The sequence below is a fragment of the Danio aesculapii genome, chromosome 8 (genome assembly GCF_903798145.1).
Source record: "Danio aesculapii chromosome 8, fDanAes4.1, whole genome shotgun sequence".
Classification (NCBI taxonomy): domain Eukaryota; kingdom Metazoa; phylum Chordata; class Actinopteri; order Cypriniformes; family Danionidae; genus Danio; species Danio aesculapii.
Window position 1 is genome coordinate 42,697,944 of NC_079442.1, and position 18,764 is coordinate 42,716,707.

The following is an 18,764-nucleotide window of genomic DNA, read 5'->3' on the forward strand; positions in this document are numbered from 1 at the left end:
TTAGGAAACAAAACAACACCCGTCTCTGTTATTTTATCAGTGGAACACAAAAGTAGAATTTCTATGGACATTCAATGAATAAGATTAATTCAGTAAAAACTAAATAAGTTAGGCAAAGTTAACGCTTAAGGATACAGTCTTTTCCTTTAAAGAGTGTTTTTCCATTGAACATTTCACCCATGATGCACCCAACCGACCAGATATCCACTACAAAAGGAGAAAATGCAGCAGTCACAAATATTGAACTATATACACAACATACAGAACATACAGCAATCTGGTTGATTGATCTTAGTAATGACTACATTTTGTGAAACTTATTTAGCCAGAATAACTTGTATTTAAAAATAATTGCACAATAAAAAAATAATGTTGTTATATCATTAATATTCATATGGAATTAGAATATATCTAAATGAATAGTTGGGAGGAACCTGTCAATCTTATTTTGTATCCAGTAAATCCGTTTTTTTGTAATTTGTTAATTTGATTGGACTTCATTTTACAGTATGTGCATCTGTCTGAAAATACTGGTTTATATGTGGATATCTACATGAGGTTAAGATTGGGTTAAGGTAAAGTTAAGGTTATGGATAGTACCTAGTTGTTACCTATTACTATAAAAATTAGATAGTATGTGGAGGAACAAACAGGATTGTAAAATGAAGTGCTCAATGTGTTCAATATGCAGGAGGACTGGTAAATATTTATATTTACATACATTTGTAGAGTTATAAATTGCGTGTTACTGTTCCATATCACTACACTGGTTTAATTTATTTCACAGCTACAACAGTCAAAAATATAATAAAATCAAAAGACTTGGATTAGATGCGCAAAGGAACTGTTTGATGAAAAAACCCTGATAAATCTCTTGAACTAAAACATCGATAACATCTATAATATAAATAAATATATACAGTGCATCTGGAGAGTATTCATCGCGCTTCACTTTTTCCACATTTTTTTATGTTACAGCCTTATTCCAAAATGGATTTAATTAATTTTTTCCCTCAAAGTTCTACACACAATACCCCATAATGACTATGTGAAAAAAGATTTTTTTAAATTGATGCACATTTATTAAAAATAAAAAACCTGAAAAATCACATGTACAGAAGTATTCACAGCCTTTGCCGTGAAGCTCTAAATTGAGCTCAGGTACATTCTGTTTCCACTGATCATTCTTGTGATGTTTCAGCAGTGAATTGGAGTTCACCTGTGCAAAATTCAGTAGACTGGACATGATTTGAAAAGGCATACAACTGTCTATATAAGGTCTCAGGGTTGACAGTGCATGTCAAAGCACAAACCAAGCATGAAGACAAAGGAATTGTCTGTAGACCTCCGAGACAGGATTGTATCGAGGCACAAGGCTGGGGAAGGTTACAGAAAAATTTCTGCAGCTCAGAAAGTTCCAATGACCACAGTGGCCTCCATCATTTGTAAGTGGAAGATGTTTGGAACCACCAGGAGCCTTCCTAAGGATGGCTGTCCATCTAAGCTGAGTGATCAGGGGAGAAGTGCCTTCGTCAGTGAGGTGATGAATAACCCGATGGTCACTCTGGTCTGAGCTCCAGCGTTCTTCTGTGTAGAGAGGAGAACTTTACAGAAGGACAACCATCTGTGCAGCAATCCACCAATCTGGCCTGTATGGTAGAGTGGCCAGACGAAAGCCACTCCCCGCCTGGAATTTGCCAAAAGGCATCTGAAGGACTCTCAGACCATAAGAAACCAAATTCTCTGGTCTGATGAGACAAAAATTGAACTATTTGGAGTGAATGCCAGAATACCATCCCTACAGTGAAGCATAGTGGTGGCAACATCATGCTGTGGGGATGTTTTTCAGCAGCAGGAACTGGAAGACTAGTCAGGATAAAGGGAGAGATGAATGCAGCAATGTACAGAGACATCCTGAATGAAAACCTGCTTCAGAGTGCTCTTGACCTCAGACTGAGATGACGTTTCATCTTCCAGCAGGACAATGACCCAAAGCACACCACCAAAATATCAGTGGAGTGGCTTCACAACAACTCTGTGAATGTCCTTGAGTGGCCCAGCCAGAGCCCAGACTTAAATCCAATTGAACATCTCTGGAGAGATCTGAAAATGGCTGTACACCGTCACTTCCCATCCAACCTGAAAGAGTTTGAGAAGTACTGCAAAGAGAAATGGGCAAAGATTTCCAAAGACATGTGTGCCAAGCTTGTGGCATCATATTCAAAAAGACTTGAGGCTGTAATTGCTGCCAAAGGTGCATCAACAAAGTATTGAGCAAAGGCTGCGATTACTTGTGTACATGTGATTTTTCAGGCTTTTTATTTGTAATAAATTTGCAACAATTTCCAAAAATCTTTTTTCACATTGTCATTATGGGGTATTGTGTGTAGAATTTTGAGGAAATAAATTAATTTAATCTATTTTGGAATAAGGCTGTAACATAAAAAAAAATGTGGAAAAAGTGAATCGCTGTGAATACTTTCCGGACGCACTGCACACACGTACACACACACACACACACACACGCACGCACGCACGCACGCACGCACGCAGTCAAGCTGGAATTTATATTTACCCCTGGCAGATTATTAGTTTTACTACATTTTATTACTTTTATTAATTCAGCAATTGTTTTTGACCAGAAATGACATGGGCTTCTCCCAAAAGATAAGACTATGTACAAGAGGTATCATTGTAAAAGAAAAAAACCTCTCAGCTTGTACTTACATTTGAACAAAACTTTAGGTCAGAATTTGCCAGGGGTATGAATAATTTTGGGCTTTACTGTATATGTAATTATTATGAACTAATAAAAAAAACAAACAAAAAACGAATTCAAATACAATACTACCTCAATCATAATACCCTGGTTTGAAAATAGCACTCAATGAAAATACACTGCCTCAATGATAATACACACAATTACACTGGTTGGAATTATACCAAAGAGATGTTGTAAGTGCTCATGCCGACCAATAGAGGTGCTATTGGACAGATTTTTAAGAAACTACCTGAAGCAGAACAGATGACTAAATCATTAATCACTTATCCTCATATTTTAGATACAAAAGTTTGTCTGATCTGAAAGGCCAGAGTAAACGTAGCTCTTGGGCCTATTTCAACAGGTGTGTACATCTGAACGAATGACAAATATCCTGCCTGTCTGCGTGTAGTGCATCCAGTTCAGAATGACCTCCGGGGCTCGATACCACCGCGTCACCACATAACCCGTCATCTCAGCATCTGTATGACGTGCCAGGCCAAAATCCAAGATCTGCAGCCAGACAGACAGACCAAAGACATGATGTTACTGTCAACTGTCAGAGGTGTGCACTTCTTCTCTCTAATATGGTGAAAGAATGGTGGCACTAACCTTCAGCTCGCAGTCTTGATTAACAGCCAAGTTTCCTGGTTTGAGGTCCTGCAATGAAAAAAGGTGTAAATCTTCCTACAAGGAGGATAGTTCTGGAACAATTGCACAAGATCTTGGAGAGTTTCTTATCTAAATGCTGTTTAATTTTTGACATTCAAAGAGAGCCAGGCGTCTTTAAACAGATCTGAGCTTGTACAGACAGTGCCTCACCAAACAGGAAACTGCTGACATTACCTCATAGCAATATGCATGATAGGAAAGCTCACACAAAGCAAAAGAGCCTTGAACCCACTGATATTATTAGAATCGGAAAGACAAAACAGCACATTTCAGAACTCGTGGTTAAAAAAACAAAACTGTGCATAAACCATTTAATCTTTTTTTCTGGGGACAATTCAGTCTGACAACAAGGAGTGTGAATCTGCTATTTATAGTAGTGACAGAATATCTACAAAAAACACAGTCCTACAAATATATGGGCCTTTTAAGCGTATTACAGGAAGGTTTTTGTGATCAAAATTCACAATAATATTAATTTGAGAAATCTATGGAAAAAGAGCACTTGACACTTCTCAGTTTCACTGAATGTACTGCATTTACAAGGAATGTGTTTGAGTAAAATTATAATATTTGTTTCATTCTAAAAAGGACTGATAGCAGGGTATATACCACGCAGCAACCTCCCGGTATCCCTTGGGAAGCCAATACGGAAGTAACTAAAACTGCAATTCATCGACTCGCCTTTGGGGGCTGGCTCCGGGTAATCCAAATGATTTCTGACTGCAATGGTAAATTGGCCATTTTTACAGCTGATAAAAACATGTTTACAGCCTGGTACAAAAGATGGCTTTGGTGCATATAGCTAATATTACCCTTCATTTTTTTAAACTCATCCATTTCCTTTATATTAGGTTATATTAAGTCTGCATAATTAAAGGCGTGGCCACTTGAGTGACAGCTAAGTCTTGCTGCTCGCTGTCTCGTCACCTCAGGTGATTCCGGGTGATTAGCCGCTGAACTCGGCATATACGTCATATTTTTGTTTTGTTTAATGTTTCTTTACACAGTCAATAGCCTTTTGGAATTATTTCCTGTAATTATCAGATACTATAGCATGCTGTGTGCATTTAATTATGCTCACAAACTGTTCAAGTTACCTCCATTTCTCAGGTGAGTGAAATTATAGACTTATAGACCATTTCTATAAATGTATTTGTTTTACTTAATGTAATTTATGTTATTTATTTAATTTTACTAATTTAATTTATAAATGATAATTTATCATTTATATTTTTCTTTACACCTGTAATCCACTCTAGAACCAGACAGATTAATTAGCTGTAGGCTCTAGAACAGTCCCTAATTTGCGTTTTCCTCCTGTAAAAAAACGTCATAAGAACAATATTTAGTGGTTTAATGTACTACAACAGTGTTTTTTAAAGACTAAACACTCTATTGATATAGTGTATAACCAAGCACATGTGGTCAGAACACAAACGAGTCGCAGGTAATGAAGTATTAAGCGTTCATCACAAAGAAAAGCCTGTCTAAGTAAAAAATGCTAGTAGATGGTTGACCATGCCTACTTGTAGCTTCTTTTGCGTTGTTCAGAAACCTATGGGTGACATCATGAATACTATGTCCATATCTTTTACAGTCTATGGTGTATATATATATATATATATATATATATATATATATATATATATATATATATATATATATATATATATATATATATATATATATAAATAATAGTTTTTTAAGTTAATTTATATCCTGTAGGTTATGAATAAAATATGATAATTCTAATAGTTTAATAACATGTATAAGATTTTTATAAATCAGGGGGTCCCGAGCCCCACTTTGAGAACCACTGGTTTCGAAGAGTGGGAATGAAGAACAAGAGTATTATTTATCTGACAACCTCTATGAAAGGCTCAGAAGAAAGACAACTGCAAAACGATAATTAAAAAAGAATTTTATGCAGGGATTTAGCTATTTTATATCTGCTCTACCACAGGCTAAACTAGCTGAAGTAGTTGTAAATTAAAAGCAACACTTTCCTCATGATCCATACTAGGCATGGGCCGGTATATAAGCTTCTGACGGTATGATAACCTTGGATAAAAATATTACGGTTTTACGGTTATGTGATTACTTCTCTAAAATATAGAGCAGTATAAAATATAGAATATTTTATTTTAAGAAACTTTTAAATTATTTTGGAGCAGTAAACGTGTCAGGCTAAATAACTGAAATGAATCATTGTCTTCTGCTGTCTTCATTAGTTTCAAAAACAGAGATTTCATAACAATTCAAAACTGCATCTTTGGATATCTTATCTGCTGGAGACACTGTTGTCCTAAAAAACCTAAAACAAAGTGTAAAAAAAAACCTTACATATACTGTAGTAACAATATAGCAGAAAATTTAGCAGGAGTTTATCAATTTCAGAAATTACACAGCATCCCAATACTTTTAGATTTAATTCAACATACAACTATACATTGTATAATCCAATTGAAACAAAATGTCATACCTTGTGAAATAGCATTATGACTTTTAATTATTCTTGGGAATAATATTTGTAAAGGAGCTGTTGACATGGCACTGAAACAGATTTTGGTAAAAACCCAAGCAATACAAACATAAAAATAAAACAAAACAAAAAATCTGAAAATAATGTTATGTTTAATAACAATGGAATGACACAAGGAGAAAGTACTGAACAACTGAAATGTATTTAATACGTTATATAATAGGCTTTTTTGGTGATGGCAGCTTAAAGACACCTCTCAAATGGAGAATGAAGTCACATGAACTGCCCAGGTCTGAGTTTGTCACAGACTTCAACGTAGTGTAAAAATCTTGATGGTTCTGTTGGTCGCGCCTATCAAATCTGATCTTTAATTTGTATTTTCTAATGGATTCAAGTCAGGTGATTGGTTGGGCCATTCTACAGCTTGATTTTCTTTCTCTGAAACCATTTGAGAGTTTACTTGGCTGTGTTTTGGATCACTGTCTTGCTGAAATGTCCTAACGTAGATGCTGGACTGAAGCAGCTGATATTAATTCACATTTACGAAGGGCAACGGGTTGCTGAGGAACTACTGAGAGTTTGCAGCTGCTGTCCGAGCTTTCATTGCCTTTCTACACCTTGTGTTAAATATTTTTTTCCTGTGTCATTTCATTTTATTACACATAACTTTGTATAAATGGATGTCTTTGGTTGTTACCAACATCTAGTGAAAATTTCAAGTCAACAGCACCTTTAGAAATGTGTTTTCTTAGAAAAATTGTGACGTGTTGAATACTTGTTTACCCATGTATATAATCATCTGAAAATATACATATGTTACTATTTCTTATAAAATTATTTCTATTTCACATTTAGAACAAATGTCATTGGTAGTTTTTTTTTTCAAAAGTCTTTTCTGCTTACAAAAGCTACATTTATTATTTAAAAGATTAGGTGTCACATGAATGTTCATAAGTCATTATAATAAGCTGATTTGGTGCTTAAGAAACCTTAATTAAAATGGTCAATGTTTAAAACCACCCGGTACAAAATGATCAGGGTTATTTGATGAATCAAACAGCATTCATCTGAAATAAAATGCTTTCGTAACATTAAAAATGTCAATTTTATGATATAATATTTACTGTTTATTTATCTTCTGACCTTTCTTTTCATCAAAGATCCCTGAACAAAAATGTTCATAGCTGTTTTAATCATCCATTCATTCATTTTCCTTCAGCTTATTCCCTTATTTATCAGGGGTTGTCACATTGTAATAAACTGCCAACGTATCCAGCATATGTTTTAAGCAGCCCTTCCAGCCGCAACCCAGTACTGGGAAACACCCATAAAACATATTCATACACACACACACACACACTCAAACACTACAGCCAATTTAGTTTATACAATTCACCTATAGCGCATGTCTTTGGACTGTGTGGGAAACCGGAACACCCAGAGAAAACCCACGCGAACACAGGGAGCACATGCAAACTCCACACAGAAACGCCAACTGGCCCAGTCTGGGCTCGAACCAGCAACGTTCTTGCTGTGCGGCAACGGTGCTAACCACTGCACCACCATGTGGTAATAATTATTATATAAAATAAACTAGATGAGCCGCATCCAAGCTGTTGAAAAATAGTTCATATATTAAGAAAAATAAATAAAAAATGATACTCATGGGGTGACTGCTCGCTCTCATCTTTTATGGCTGTTGATGGTCTACTGATTAATGCATATTAGCGAATTAGTAAATGTAATTCAAGGAGATGAAAACTCCCCCATGGACCAGATTTGCATCTCCCGGCGAAAAAGCTACAGCGATCCCAAGAGATGCCATGTGTCTTTAATTCAGCTCTGTGTGGAAATGATAATTATGAGCAGATGCTGTTTATTCACTGCCAGTCTCACTTACTCTGTGAATGATGCCAGCGCCATGAATGTACTGTGGAGTGGAGACAAACAGAGGGACAGAGAGAGAAAGAAGAAATATCAGGATTATTCCTCACAGTCTTATGTTTTAGTATTACATAAAGAAGGATTAATTTAGGAGATAGCATTACCATTCCCACTGGCAAACATCTTAAGCCTAAAGCACACTTCTGTTTTTATGCATTCATAAATTTCAGCGTCAGGAGAGTATGTGTGTTCTGAATTCAACTTTTCTAAGCGTGTGTATGTTAGTGAATGCAATCTGAAGCCAAATTTATACACTACTATAGGGTCGTGCAATATTAGTTTCAACAATAATACTGTATTTGTTGTTAAAACTATGTGCGAGACCTTATATTGACCTTATTCTTCAATGTGGAAGTGCGCTTGTTTTTATCGATTGTTTTAGTACTTCCGATTCCGTTGATTCCGTATGGGAGAAATGACTAGGAATAAAAACGGCATAATTCAGTCAAACTACCTGCTCTACAAACAAGTGTGTTCATAACTACACATAAAATGTACAATAATATAATAAGAAAAGATCAATTTGCAACATCAAGCTGCACAACGAGCCATTTGTAACATATAATAATCAATGGAAGCGAATGAGAGTGGAATTGTCGAGACAAAAAGATTCCAATGGCTGCGCTCGCTAATACATGAAGAATAAGGTCAATAGAGTATGTCACTCACAGAAAAAAAACAAAGAATATATAATATAGTTATTATCACAGTGCTGAACTTTGACAAATCTAAAAACAAAACAAAAAACCTAGTGGTTACCATTAAAAAATATAAATAAAATAATAATAAAACCAGTGTTGGGGTAATGCATTACGAGTAAAATAACGTATTACTTTTAAAAATTAAGTAATAATATTTGAGTTATTTTTTAAAAATGTAATGCAAGTTAGTAAGTTTTAGTTTAGTTAATTCGCTTTTAAAAAATAAACAGCTGAATTAAAATGAACACAGTCATGTTGAATCCCACACGCAATAAGAGAATGCAGGAACAGACAGAAAGGAAGATGGCAGAGCTTTACATTTCTGTAATGGAAATATTCTCATTATTTTGAACACATGGAAGAAAAGGAAAAGAGGATTATATGAATGGACAGTGATTTTACTTTTTAATAAGAAAAAAAGAACAAAAGTAGCAAACGCGTTGCTTTCAATTTCATTAACCTATATATATATATATATATATATATATATATATATATGGTACACTACCTGACAAAAGTCTTGTCGCCTATCCAAGTTTTAGGAACAACAAATAATAACTTGACTTCTAGTTGATCATTTGGTATCAAAAAGAGCTTATATGAAAGCCAAAGGCCTCTAGATTACGCTTATTTTACCAAAATAAAATATGATCATGCCTTGATTTTTAATTATTTAATTAGGATAGTAAGGTTTGACTTTGCTTAGACAAAAGTCTTGTCACTTAACAGAAATAATGTACAGTATAGAATATAAAGTCATGGTGTAGTGGAAAAATAATTAATGTTTTGTATGACTCCATGAGCTTGGGGGACTGAATCCATACATCTATGTAATCACTCAAATAATCTTAAAATGATCTTATTAATAAAGTCATCTGGAATGGCAAAGAAAGCGTTCTTGCAGGACTCCCAGAACTCATCAAGATTCTTTGTATTCATCTTCAATGCCTCCTCCTTCATCTTACCCCAGGATTGCTCAATGATGTTTACTATGGTGACTGGGCTGGCCAATCCTTGAGCACCTTGACCTTCTTTGCTTTCAGGAAATTTGATATGAAGTCTGAAGTATAGGAAGGACCGCTATCCTGCTGAAGAATTTGCCCTCTCCTGTGGTTTGTAATGTAATGGGCAGCACAAATGTCTTGATATCTCAGGCTGTTTATGTTGTCATCCACTCTGTGGATCTCTCGAACGCCCCATACTGAATGTAACCTCAAATCAGGATTTTTCCTTTACCAAACTTGACTGATTTCTGTCAGAATCTTGGGTCCACGGGGGTTCCAATAGGTCTTCTGAAGTATTTGTGATGACTGAGATGCAGTTCAACATGATTCATCGAAAAGAATCTACCTTCTGCAACTTTTCCAAATGATTAACTAGAAGTAAAGTTATTATTTGTTGCCCTCACAACTGCGATTGACGACAAGACTTTTGTCGGGTAGCGTACAGCTCTGGGGTCAAAGGGTTTAAAGGTAAATGAAGGTTATACGGTGTGTTGTTCTCCCCCTGCTAGTTCTGAAAGAGATCAAACCTCAGCCAGGTCAGAAAAAGAAGTAAAAGTAACTCAAAAGAAACGTAACACATTACTTAACATAAAAAGTAATTGAGTAACACAACTAGTTACTTTTTTGGGGAGTAACTCAATATTGTAATGCATTATTTTTAAAAGTAACTTCCCCAACACTGAATAAAACAACAAGATAAGGCTGGTATGCTCACCAAGACTGTCTTTATTTAATAAAAAAATTGTAAAAACAGTAATATTGTGAGATATTAATATAATATAAAATGAAAAAATATCATATGCTAATATAATAATATAAAAATCTGTTTTATGTTTTTAATAGATTTAAGCATTGCATTTATTATTGTGATGACAAGACGAATCCGGCTACTCATTCCTATATGCAGATTTGGTGCTTAATATACCTGTTATATTGTTATAAATTCATATATACAATTCATATCTATAGTTTAATATGTTTTTTTTATGATTTTTGATTAATAAATTGAAGAAAAGAGATTAATAAATAAAACTCTTAAGATTACACATTTCATTAATATCCATTTTGATCAGGTTGATGCATCCTTTCTGAAGGAAAGCATTAGCTCATTTATCTGGCATAAACATATCAAAGTAATCATTTGAAATTAAATCTGATTCAATGCTGATATGAATATTCTGTGGGGAAAAAAATATGTTCCGACTGGCCGTGTTGCATCATACAGCATTTTTCAATCACAAACCACTGGAAACATGTTGCATCACGCATGGTTAGGAACATTTTGTAAGAAATTGTTTTGACCTTTAGTCCGCACAGCATCTGATAGACCAAGAACTGGATACGATCTTCTGTAAGAAGGCCCTTGACTTTAGAGAGATCGGTGTACATGTACGGCATCACCAGGTAGCTAAACAAAAATAAATAAATCATTTAATGATCATAATGTAGTTGTATCTGTTACAAGACATTAAAAATAATTACATTAAGCTCAGAAAACTACATCAGAAATGTAACATTGGTAACTACATTCACTGGCCACTTTATTAGGTACATCTGTCTAACTGCTTATTAATGCAAATATCTAACCAGCCAATCACATGGCAGCAACTCAGTGCATTTAGGCATGTAGACATGGTCAAGACGATCTGCTGCAGTTCAAACTGAGCATCAGAATGGAGAAGAAAGGTGATTTAAGTGACTTTGAACGTGGCATGGTTGTTTGTGCTAGATGGGCTGGTCTGAGTATTTCAGAAACTGCTGATCTACTGGGATTTTCACCCACAACCATCTCTAGAGTTTGCAGAGAATGATCAGAAAAAGAGAAAATATCCAGTAAGTGGCAGTTCTCTGGGCACAGATGCCTTGTTGATGCCAGAGGACATCAAACAACCACTCGTTACAACCACAGTATGCAGAAGAGCATCTCTGAATGCACAACATGTCCAACCTTGAGGCGGATGGGCTACAGCAGCAGAAGACCACACCGGGTGCCATCTCCTGTCAGCTAACAACAGGAAACTGAGGCTACAATTGGCACAGGCTCACCAAAATTGGACAACAGAAGACTGGAAGAATGCTGCCTGGTCTGATGAGTCCAGATTTCTTCTGTGACATAGGTCAGAATTTGGCATCAACAACATGAAAGCATGGATCCATCATGCCTTGTATAAACAGTTCAGGCTGGTAGTGGTGGTGTAATGGTGTAGGGGATATTTTCTTGGCACACTTTGAAGCCATTAGTAATAATAAAGCATCGTGTCAACGCCACAGCCTACCCGAGTATTGTTGCTGACCATGTCCATCCCTTTATGACCACAGTGTACCCATCTTCTGATGGTTACTTCCAGCAGGATAACACTCCATGTCATAAAGCATGAATAATCTCAGACTGGTTTCTTGAACATGACAATGAGATCATTGTACTCAAATGCCCTCCGCAGTCACCAGACCTCAATCCAATAGAGCACCTATGGGATGTGGTAGAACGGGAGATTCGCATTATGGATGTGCAGCCAACAAATCTGCGGCAACTGAATGATGCTATCATGTCAATATGGACCAAAATCTCTGAGGAAATATTTCCAGTACCTGGTTGAATCTATGCTACGAAAGATTAAGGCAGTTCTGAATACAAAAGAGGGTCAAACCCAGTACTAGTAAGGTGTACCTAATAAAGTGGCCGGTTAGTGTATATGATATTAGGAATAGAAAAGAAAATAATTTCACGGAGAATTCTCATTTTTGGCTCAACTATTTCATTAAACACTTCAGGCATATAGCAAACAGTCAGCTTTCTCTTACACAGGTCTATTATTAAAGACTTACAAGTCTTGGAATTCGTCCAGTCTGGTGGCAGGAGTGAAGACGTCTAGTAAGCCTATTACCTTGGGTTGGACAGCAGAATTGACAGGAAAAAAGACAAGAATTGAGTCACAGTCTTTTCACTAATATTATAATGGTGTTAGATGGACAGACTGACTGAATAAGGTTGCCTGGGTGTCTTATATAAGACACTTACAGTTTATGACACAGCAGTCAATCATCAGTGCCTCCAGGCACCACAAGTATCCCGTTCTGTGCATACACACTCAGTCCGCTAAGCTAAACATTTGATATACTCGCACCATTCTCAATGAAAACAATGAGTATGGTGTGATACCAGTGCCTTGCAAAAGACACTCTAGCTATTGAAACCCTATTGTGGTTTGGCTCTAAACTAGCACTTATGATTCAAGCAACACTTACATTTTCATGTTTCATATGCTTCAGCAGTCTCAATTCACGGTATGCTCTCTTGGCAAAGATCTCAGATTGAAATGGTCGGTGCAGCTTCTTAATGGCCACCTTCTCTTTGGTTTTGTTGTTGATGGACGAGCTAAAATAGGAAGGACAATCACAGTCATAAATAGGTTGACAGTTCAATGACTTACTATAACAGATTGCGGAACTGACACAGAAAGACCAATATTCAAATAAGAAACAACAGGTTTTGCTTTGCTGCAAAACTTTATGACATGTGGCTTTTACAGCCCCCAACTTTTCACTGTATTCACTGTTGTGAAGGTTTGTGGCATTAAACCCTGAGCAGGAAATGTCAGTGTTCCTTGGTTAGATCATATCACGATTCATTTTAGAAATAACATGTAAGCCACGATTAAAATAGAATGACTGTATGTATGTATGTGTGAATGCATGTTATTTTAAAAATATTTTCCAAGTGCTGTTTAATGGACAGAAAATTTTAGTTTTAATAATGAATTTCTAATAAAAAAAATGTTAAACTAAATTCTAATTTCTTGGTAATTAGTGCAATTTAGAAGTGCAATTTAAAGGCTTAGCTAGGTTATGTTAGGTTAATTAGGCAAGTCATTAGCTATGTTTCCATCCAAAATGCAAATAAAATTTATGCGCAAGACAAGAATATTGCATTAAAGATAAGTGAATAAAGCTACATTCCCAACTAATAGAGTTAAAGAGAACAAAAATGTCATTTCCTGATTATCTGGCACAAAATATCAAAAGTAAAAACGGAATTTGCTGCGGTAGGAGAAGCTGCCTCAGTCTTTTCTTTATTTAATAAATGACTTGCGCCTCGGAAGACAAATACCGACATGCAATGAACGAGTGGTGGCGTTTCAAGATGCGAGACGCAGAGCACAGATGCTCTTGATAATTAATAATGTAATAACACTTATACTGAAATGGTTACGGCATTTTAGAATGACCAAAACAACATTTCCGATGTTTTACAATGTGCTCAGCCTGCCGGTTTGTCCAATCACACACATTTTTATCATCACATGACTTTTTTTAATGCACATACTGGAATTTGTTCAGTAAAAGAGTTTCCATCGTAGTTTATGCGCATCTTTTCTTATCGAATAAAAGTTTTCCTACTCAGTTATGTGCATATGCTTTTTATGAGCATTTTCAAAACTTCTACGCATCTTTGCATTTCCATCAAACGATTTTTTGTGCATATCCAAAATGCCCATAAAAATAGGCGGATGGAAACACACTGTAAACCCAACAGTCAACTTTATCAAATGAAATGAAGTAGTTAACTCAAAATTGACAGAAAGTTAATTTTGCTCATTTGAAAAGAGTTTAGTTTTTTTTTTAAACTCAAATGGTTTGTAGCAATCGGTTTCCTCAAAAGGTTTGAGTTGCCTTAACTTATTGGGCTTTACAGTTGATTTGAGTTCTCTTCATTTACTGGGCTATACTGTGCTCAAATTGCTTCGTTTACTCAAACGGAGTAAGTTCACAGTTAGGCATGGGACGATAACCGGTTTCAAGGTTTACTGTGGTTTGGAAAAGTCAAGATTTTAAAACCGCCAAAGTTTTTTTTTTTAAACAACTGCTTCATTCAGTTTTTTAGCCTTTTAACCGCACGTCGTTAAGTAATGCACAGACACAAATTACGTTTTATTTACTTATTATTTGTATTTATTTTTATTAATTAAACCAAGAATATAAAGTATTTTGGAAAACATAAGAGCATTTGCCCACACTTTGTAGATGCCAGCTTTTTGCATCTGCGTTTTTCTTGAAAAATCCCTTTTTTTGATTGGTCAAGTTTCGCACTCATTAGTTTTACTGTATATCGATTTACAGCAAATTAAAAATACTGTATTTTAATGGTGCATGTTTGCTGTTCCAAAATGTTTTAAATGTTTCTTAAATTAAATATATTCTGTTCAAAAAGAAAAAAAAAAGAAGTTTTTTTTTACCCAGACAATTAAAAAAAGAAAAATTTTTAGAACAGAAATCACAATACCATGAAACCGTAATATATGTAGTCTGGTTTATCTGGAATATATTCAGATGTTTAAAATGTTTCAGACACTACAACACATGCATTGTTTCATCAATCTTTTCAATTACAAAAGGACATCCAATATCTATCTTTCACTTTAAGCACGTGATTTCACTTAGAGAAAAACACAAGCTTAACTGTGTAGATGTCGATCATATCGATTACCAAATCAGACCGCAGTTACCAAACCCTAGTGAAGTAGAACTGATTTACTTCATTACTGTGATGTACTTCCTGCTGAAAAAAGAAGAGTTTTATATTATCAGTCTTCCTTGATACCTCTCACTCACACACTGTAAAACCAAAGTTAAGGTAACTCAAACTGCTTGAGGAAATCAATTGCAACACACCATTTAAGTTCAAAAACTAATCCTAATGAGTATTGTGAACTTACTCCATTTGAGTAAATGAAGCAATTTGAGCAAAGTAAAACCCAATAAATGAAGAGAACTTAAACCAACTGAGTACTGTAAAACCCAATAAGTTAAGACAACTCAAACCATTTGAGGAAACTAATTGCTACAAACCATTTGAGTTAAATAACTAATCTTTATGAGTACTGTGAACTTGTTGAAGTAATGAGGTATTTAATTAACTCATTACCTTCAACACTGAGTTCAAAACTCTTTTCAAATGAGTAGAATTAACTTTCAGTCGATTTTGAGTTAACTACACTCAATTCATTTGCTAAAGTTGACTGTTGGGTTTTACTGTGCAGGAAAATAAGAGCTGGAGAGTATTGGTACTGTAAAAAATGCAGGGTTCCACACAATTCCTTCATTGTTTTCTCAACACAAATCGATTAAGTTAACTTAATTGTTTTTACAAATTTAAGTACATTGAATATAAAACATTTAAGTTGTCCCAAAGAATTGCGTTGTTTCAGCTCATTATAAATAAGCAGTATGAAGCAAAATAATTTTGTTGAGTGATATTAAGCCCAAGCGTTCAAACTGACTCCATCAGAAAAAAAATACCAGTCCAGAGTGGAGGATACATTTTAGATTTGGATTAATGATGAACTTCAGCCAGCCTGTGTGATTTTTAATAGTCCTTCATAATTGTAGCTTGTCCGACTGTACAAACATGATTGACATGTCATACTGTAAGATCTCAGTTGTCATAATGTCAGATTGTACGGAAATCAAGACTTGTACAAAAAAAGACACATGCATGAAGGCTTGTTCAAAGTTTTACATCATTAATTGAAACAAAATGAAATTCAATTAAAGTCATACAATTATTTATTATGTATTTAAGATAAATACTGCATGTTATTTCTCCATGTTGGAGGGAAAATGTTCCGAACTGTCATTAAACTGTTGTCAAACCTGCAGATTTTTACATACTTTTTATGGAGTTTAAGTTTTTTATACCCAGACGACCAAAGCAGGGGCAAAATCACACAGCTTAAAACAACAATATCTTATTCTGTGTACTGTGAACTTACTTACATCTGAAGTATATCAATGTCAGTTAACAAAGTAAATTGTGTAACATTGAATTTCATGAAGACTTTAAAGGGGTTTTATGTACAATTCAGAAACCCTAGTTTTTTTAGCAAGATATTGTAAAGTGAACTGCAGCTAACAACTTTTTCCTCATGCTTGCACTCATTAAAATTAGTCTATAAGCCCTGGCCTCCTATTGAGAACCTAGTTCAGTCAGGGAAGGCCTTGTTCTGTTGAAAAGCTGTTCAAAACATTGTCAATAAAAGGCAATTATTAGATGCAAATTCTTACATCTAGCCCTACATCTAGCCTAATGCATAGTTAAGCTATATAAAGCCAAATATTGCAGTACAATGCTAACATTAACAACATTTCGATAACATTCCTTAAAACTAAATAGCATCTTTTATCATCACTAGATTACTTCTAGTTCAGCTGAACTCCAATCACTATGATCCAAAAGGTGATTACAGTAGTACTCATTTAGGTCACCACTAATTACTTTTCTTTTCTTCTAGTCATTATAGTAAATGTTTGGTTGTTTCCAGAAACAAATGGAATTTTTTTTGCCACTGAAACTAAGCGTGCTTCCACCTAGACGTTTGTTTCAGAACCTGGCACGTTTGCCCTCTTAGCTTGGTTCGTTTGGGCATAAGTGAATCCCACAATTGCGCTCTGATCCACACCAAAACATTCGGTCCGAGATTGGTTGAAATGAACTCTGGAACAGTTCGGTTGTAGTGAGTAAAAAATGCATACCAATGATCTAACATACCAGTGTATATATCACAGTGTATTATGGATATGTAATAGGCATATATATGGCTATAAGAAGAGAGAACGATGAGTAGAGATATCATTCCTACTGGTAAAAGTGCTTTTTATGTCAAATATGAAAGTGAAAGAATGCTGTCTACTGAAATATATACAGCTGAAGCCCCCCTTTGATTTTTTTTCTTTTGTAAATATTTCCCAAAAGATGTTTAAGAGCAAGGAAATTTTCACAGTATGTCTAATAATATGTTTTCTTCTGGAAAAAGTCTTATTTGTTTTATTTCAGCTAGAATAAAAGCAGTTTTTAATTTTTTAAAAACCATTTGAAGGTCAATATTATTAGCCCCTTTAAGCTAGATTTTTTCGACTGTCTACAGAACAAACCATCAATATATATATACGTATATATATATATATATATATATATATATATATATATATATATATATATATATATATATACATACATACATACATACATACATACATACATACATACATACATATATGTATATATATACATATCATACAATCATATGCAATCATAACAAATGTTTGGATACAAAAACCAGCATGTCCACTCTGCTTGGTTTAGGGATGAGCATTGACGTGTAACTACACTGCCTGAAGTGCTGAGAAGTCTTTTAAAGGGTGTGCCACTAGCAGGCATACAATTTGTTATGTATTAAAACTATTAATTTATCATGATGTACACACATTTCAATATACTGTGCAGCGCCAATGTAAACTAATAATGAGTTGTCTCGCACAAAGCAATTGTTTTGCTTCATATGACCTGACTGTATTGCCAGTTGTTAATTTTTTTGACTTGTATATATTTTTTTATATTAAAATACTGAAAGCTGTTGACTTTTATGTTATGAATCACAAAGGACCATGGTTCAAGCAAAAAAAATCTCATACTTGGGGGTAGATTAAAAGGTGAAATTTATAAAGGTGAACTATGCCTTTAGCTGCACTTATATCCCAGTTGTAACTATACAAGCATTGTAACTTCAAAATGATTATTCAATAGATTTTTTTTTTTACTTCACTCAGTTTCCCATTGGTGTCAGGTAACTATTCCATGTAACTCTTTATTTTAGAGATGGCCTGGTTATGCATGTTACACATACTTACTATAGTAATTAGAATTCATTTTACACAATAACATGCAACTAATCCTAAAACAAACCCACATTTTAACCCCAACCACATAGTTAAGTATGTGTAGTTATATTCCTTAGTAGTTAAATGAATAGTTACCCTGTTATAAGGATACATTAAAAAGTGTAACCCATTACCAGCAATGAATTACAAATTTTAGACACTAAAAATGACATATGGGTTTGTTAACATGAATTAAAACACTTCTAAAGCATTTGTTAATCTTAGTTAACATCAGTATTAAGACTCATTTATAAAAGCAAAGGTTGTATTTGTCTATGCTCCTGAGCTAAACATTTCTAAACTATCTTTATCAACGATGAATAAATACCATTGTTACCAACTATTTTAGATTTGCGTGTGATATTCTTAGGTACTTATTTCCGGGAAACTATTAACCATTTCATTATAAATAACTAAAGAACAAGTAAGGTATTCTTGCCAGTCAGCGCTGGGTAAAGTGACTAGTTACAAACCATTATTACTGA

At 34.7% G+C, this 18,764-nt stretch overlaps 1 protein-coding gene across 1 annotated transcript in view; it reads right to left on the reverse strand.

Annotated features, from left to right (window-relative positions):
• mapk13 (mitogen-activated protein kinase 13) overlaps nucleotides 1-18,764 on the reverse strand; it is a 37,871-nt gene that overhangs the window by 13,634 nt on the left and 5,473 nt on the right. Inside the window, exons 2-8 of the mRNA XM_056464024.1 lie at nucleotides 12,811-12,940; nucleotides 12,391-12,449; nucleotides 10,867-10,972; nucleotides 7,816-7,845; nucleotides 3,374-3,421; nucleotides 3,160-3,274; nucleotides 136-207 (exon numbers count right to left, since the gene is read on the reverse strand). Of these exons, the coding sequence (XP_056319999.1) occupies nucleotides 136-207; nucleotides 3,160-3,274; nucleotides 3,374-3,421; nucleotides 7,816-7,845; nucleotides 10,867-10,972; nucleotides 12,391-12,449; nucleotides 12,811-12,940 (560 nt within the window). The remainder of the gene's footprint in view (nucleotides 1-135; nucleotides 208-3,159; nucleotides 3,275-3,373; nucleotides 3,422-7,815; nucleotides 7,846-10,866; nucleotides 10,973-12,390; nucleotides 12,450-12,810; nucleotides 12,941-18,764) is intronic.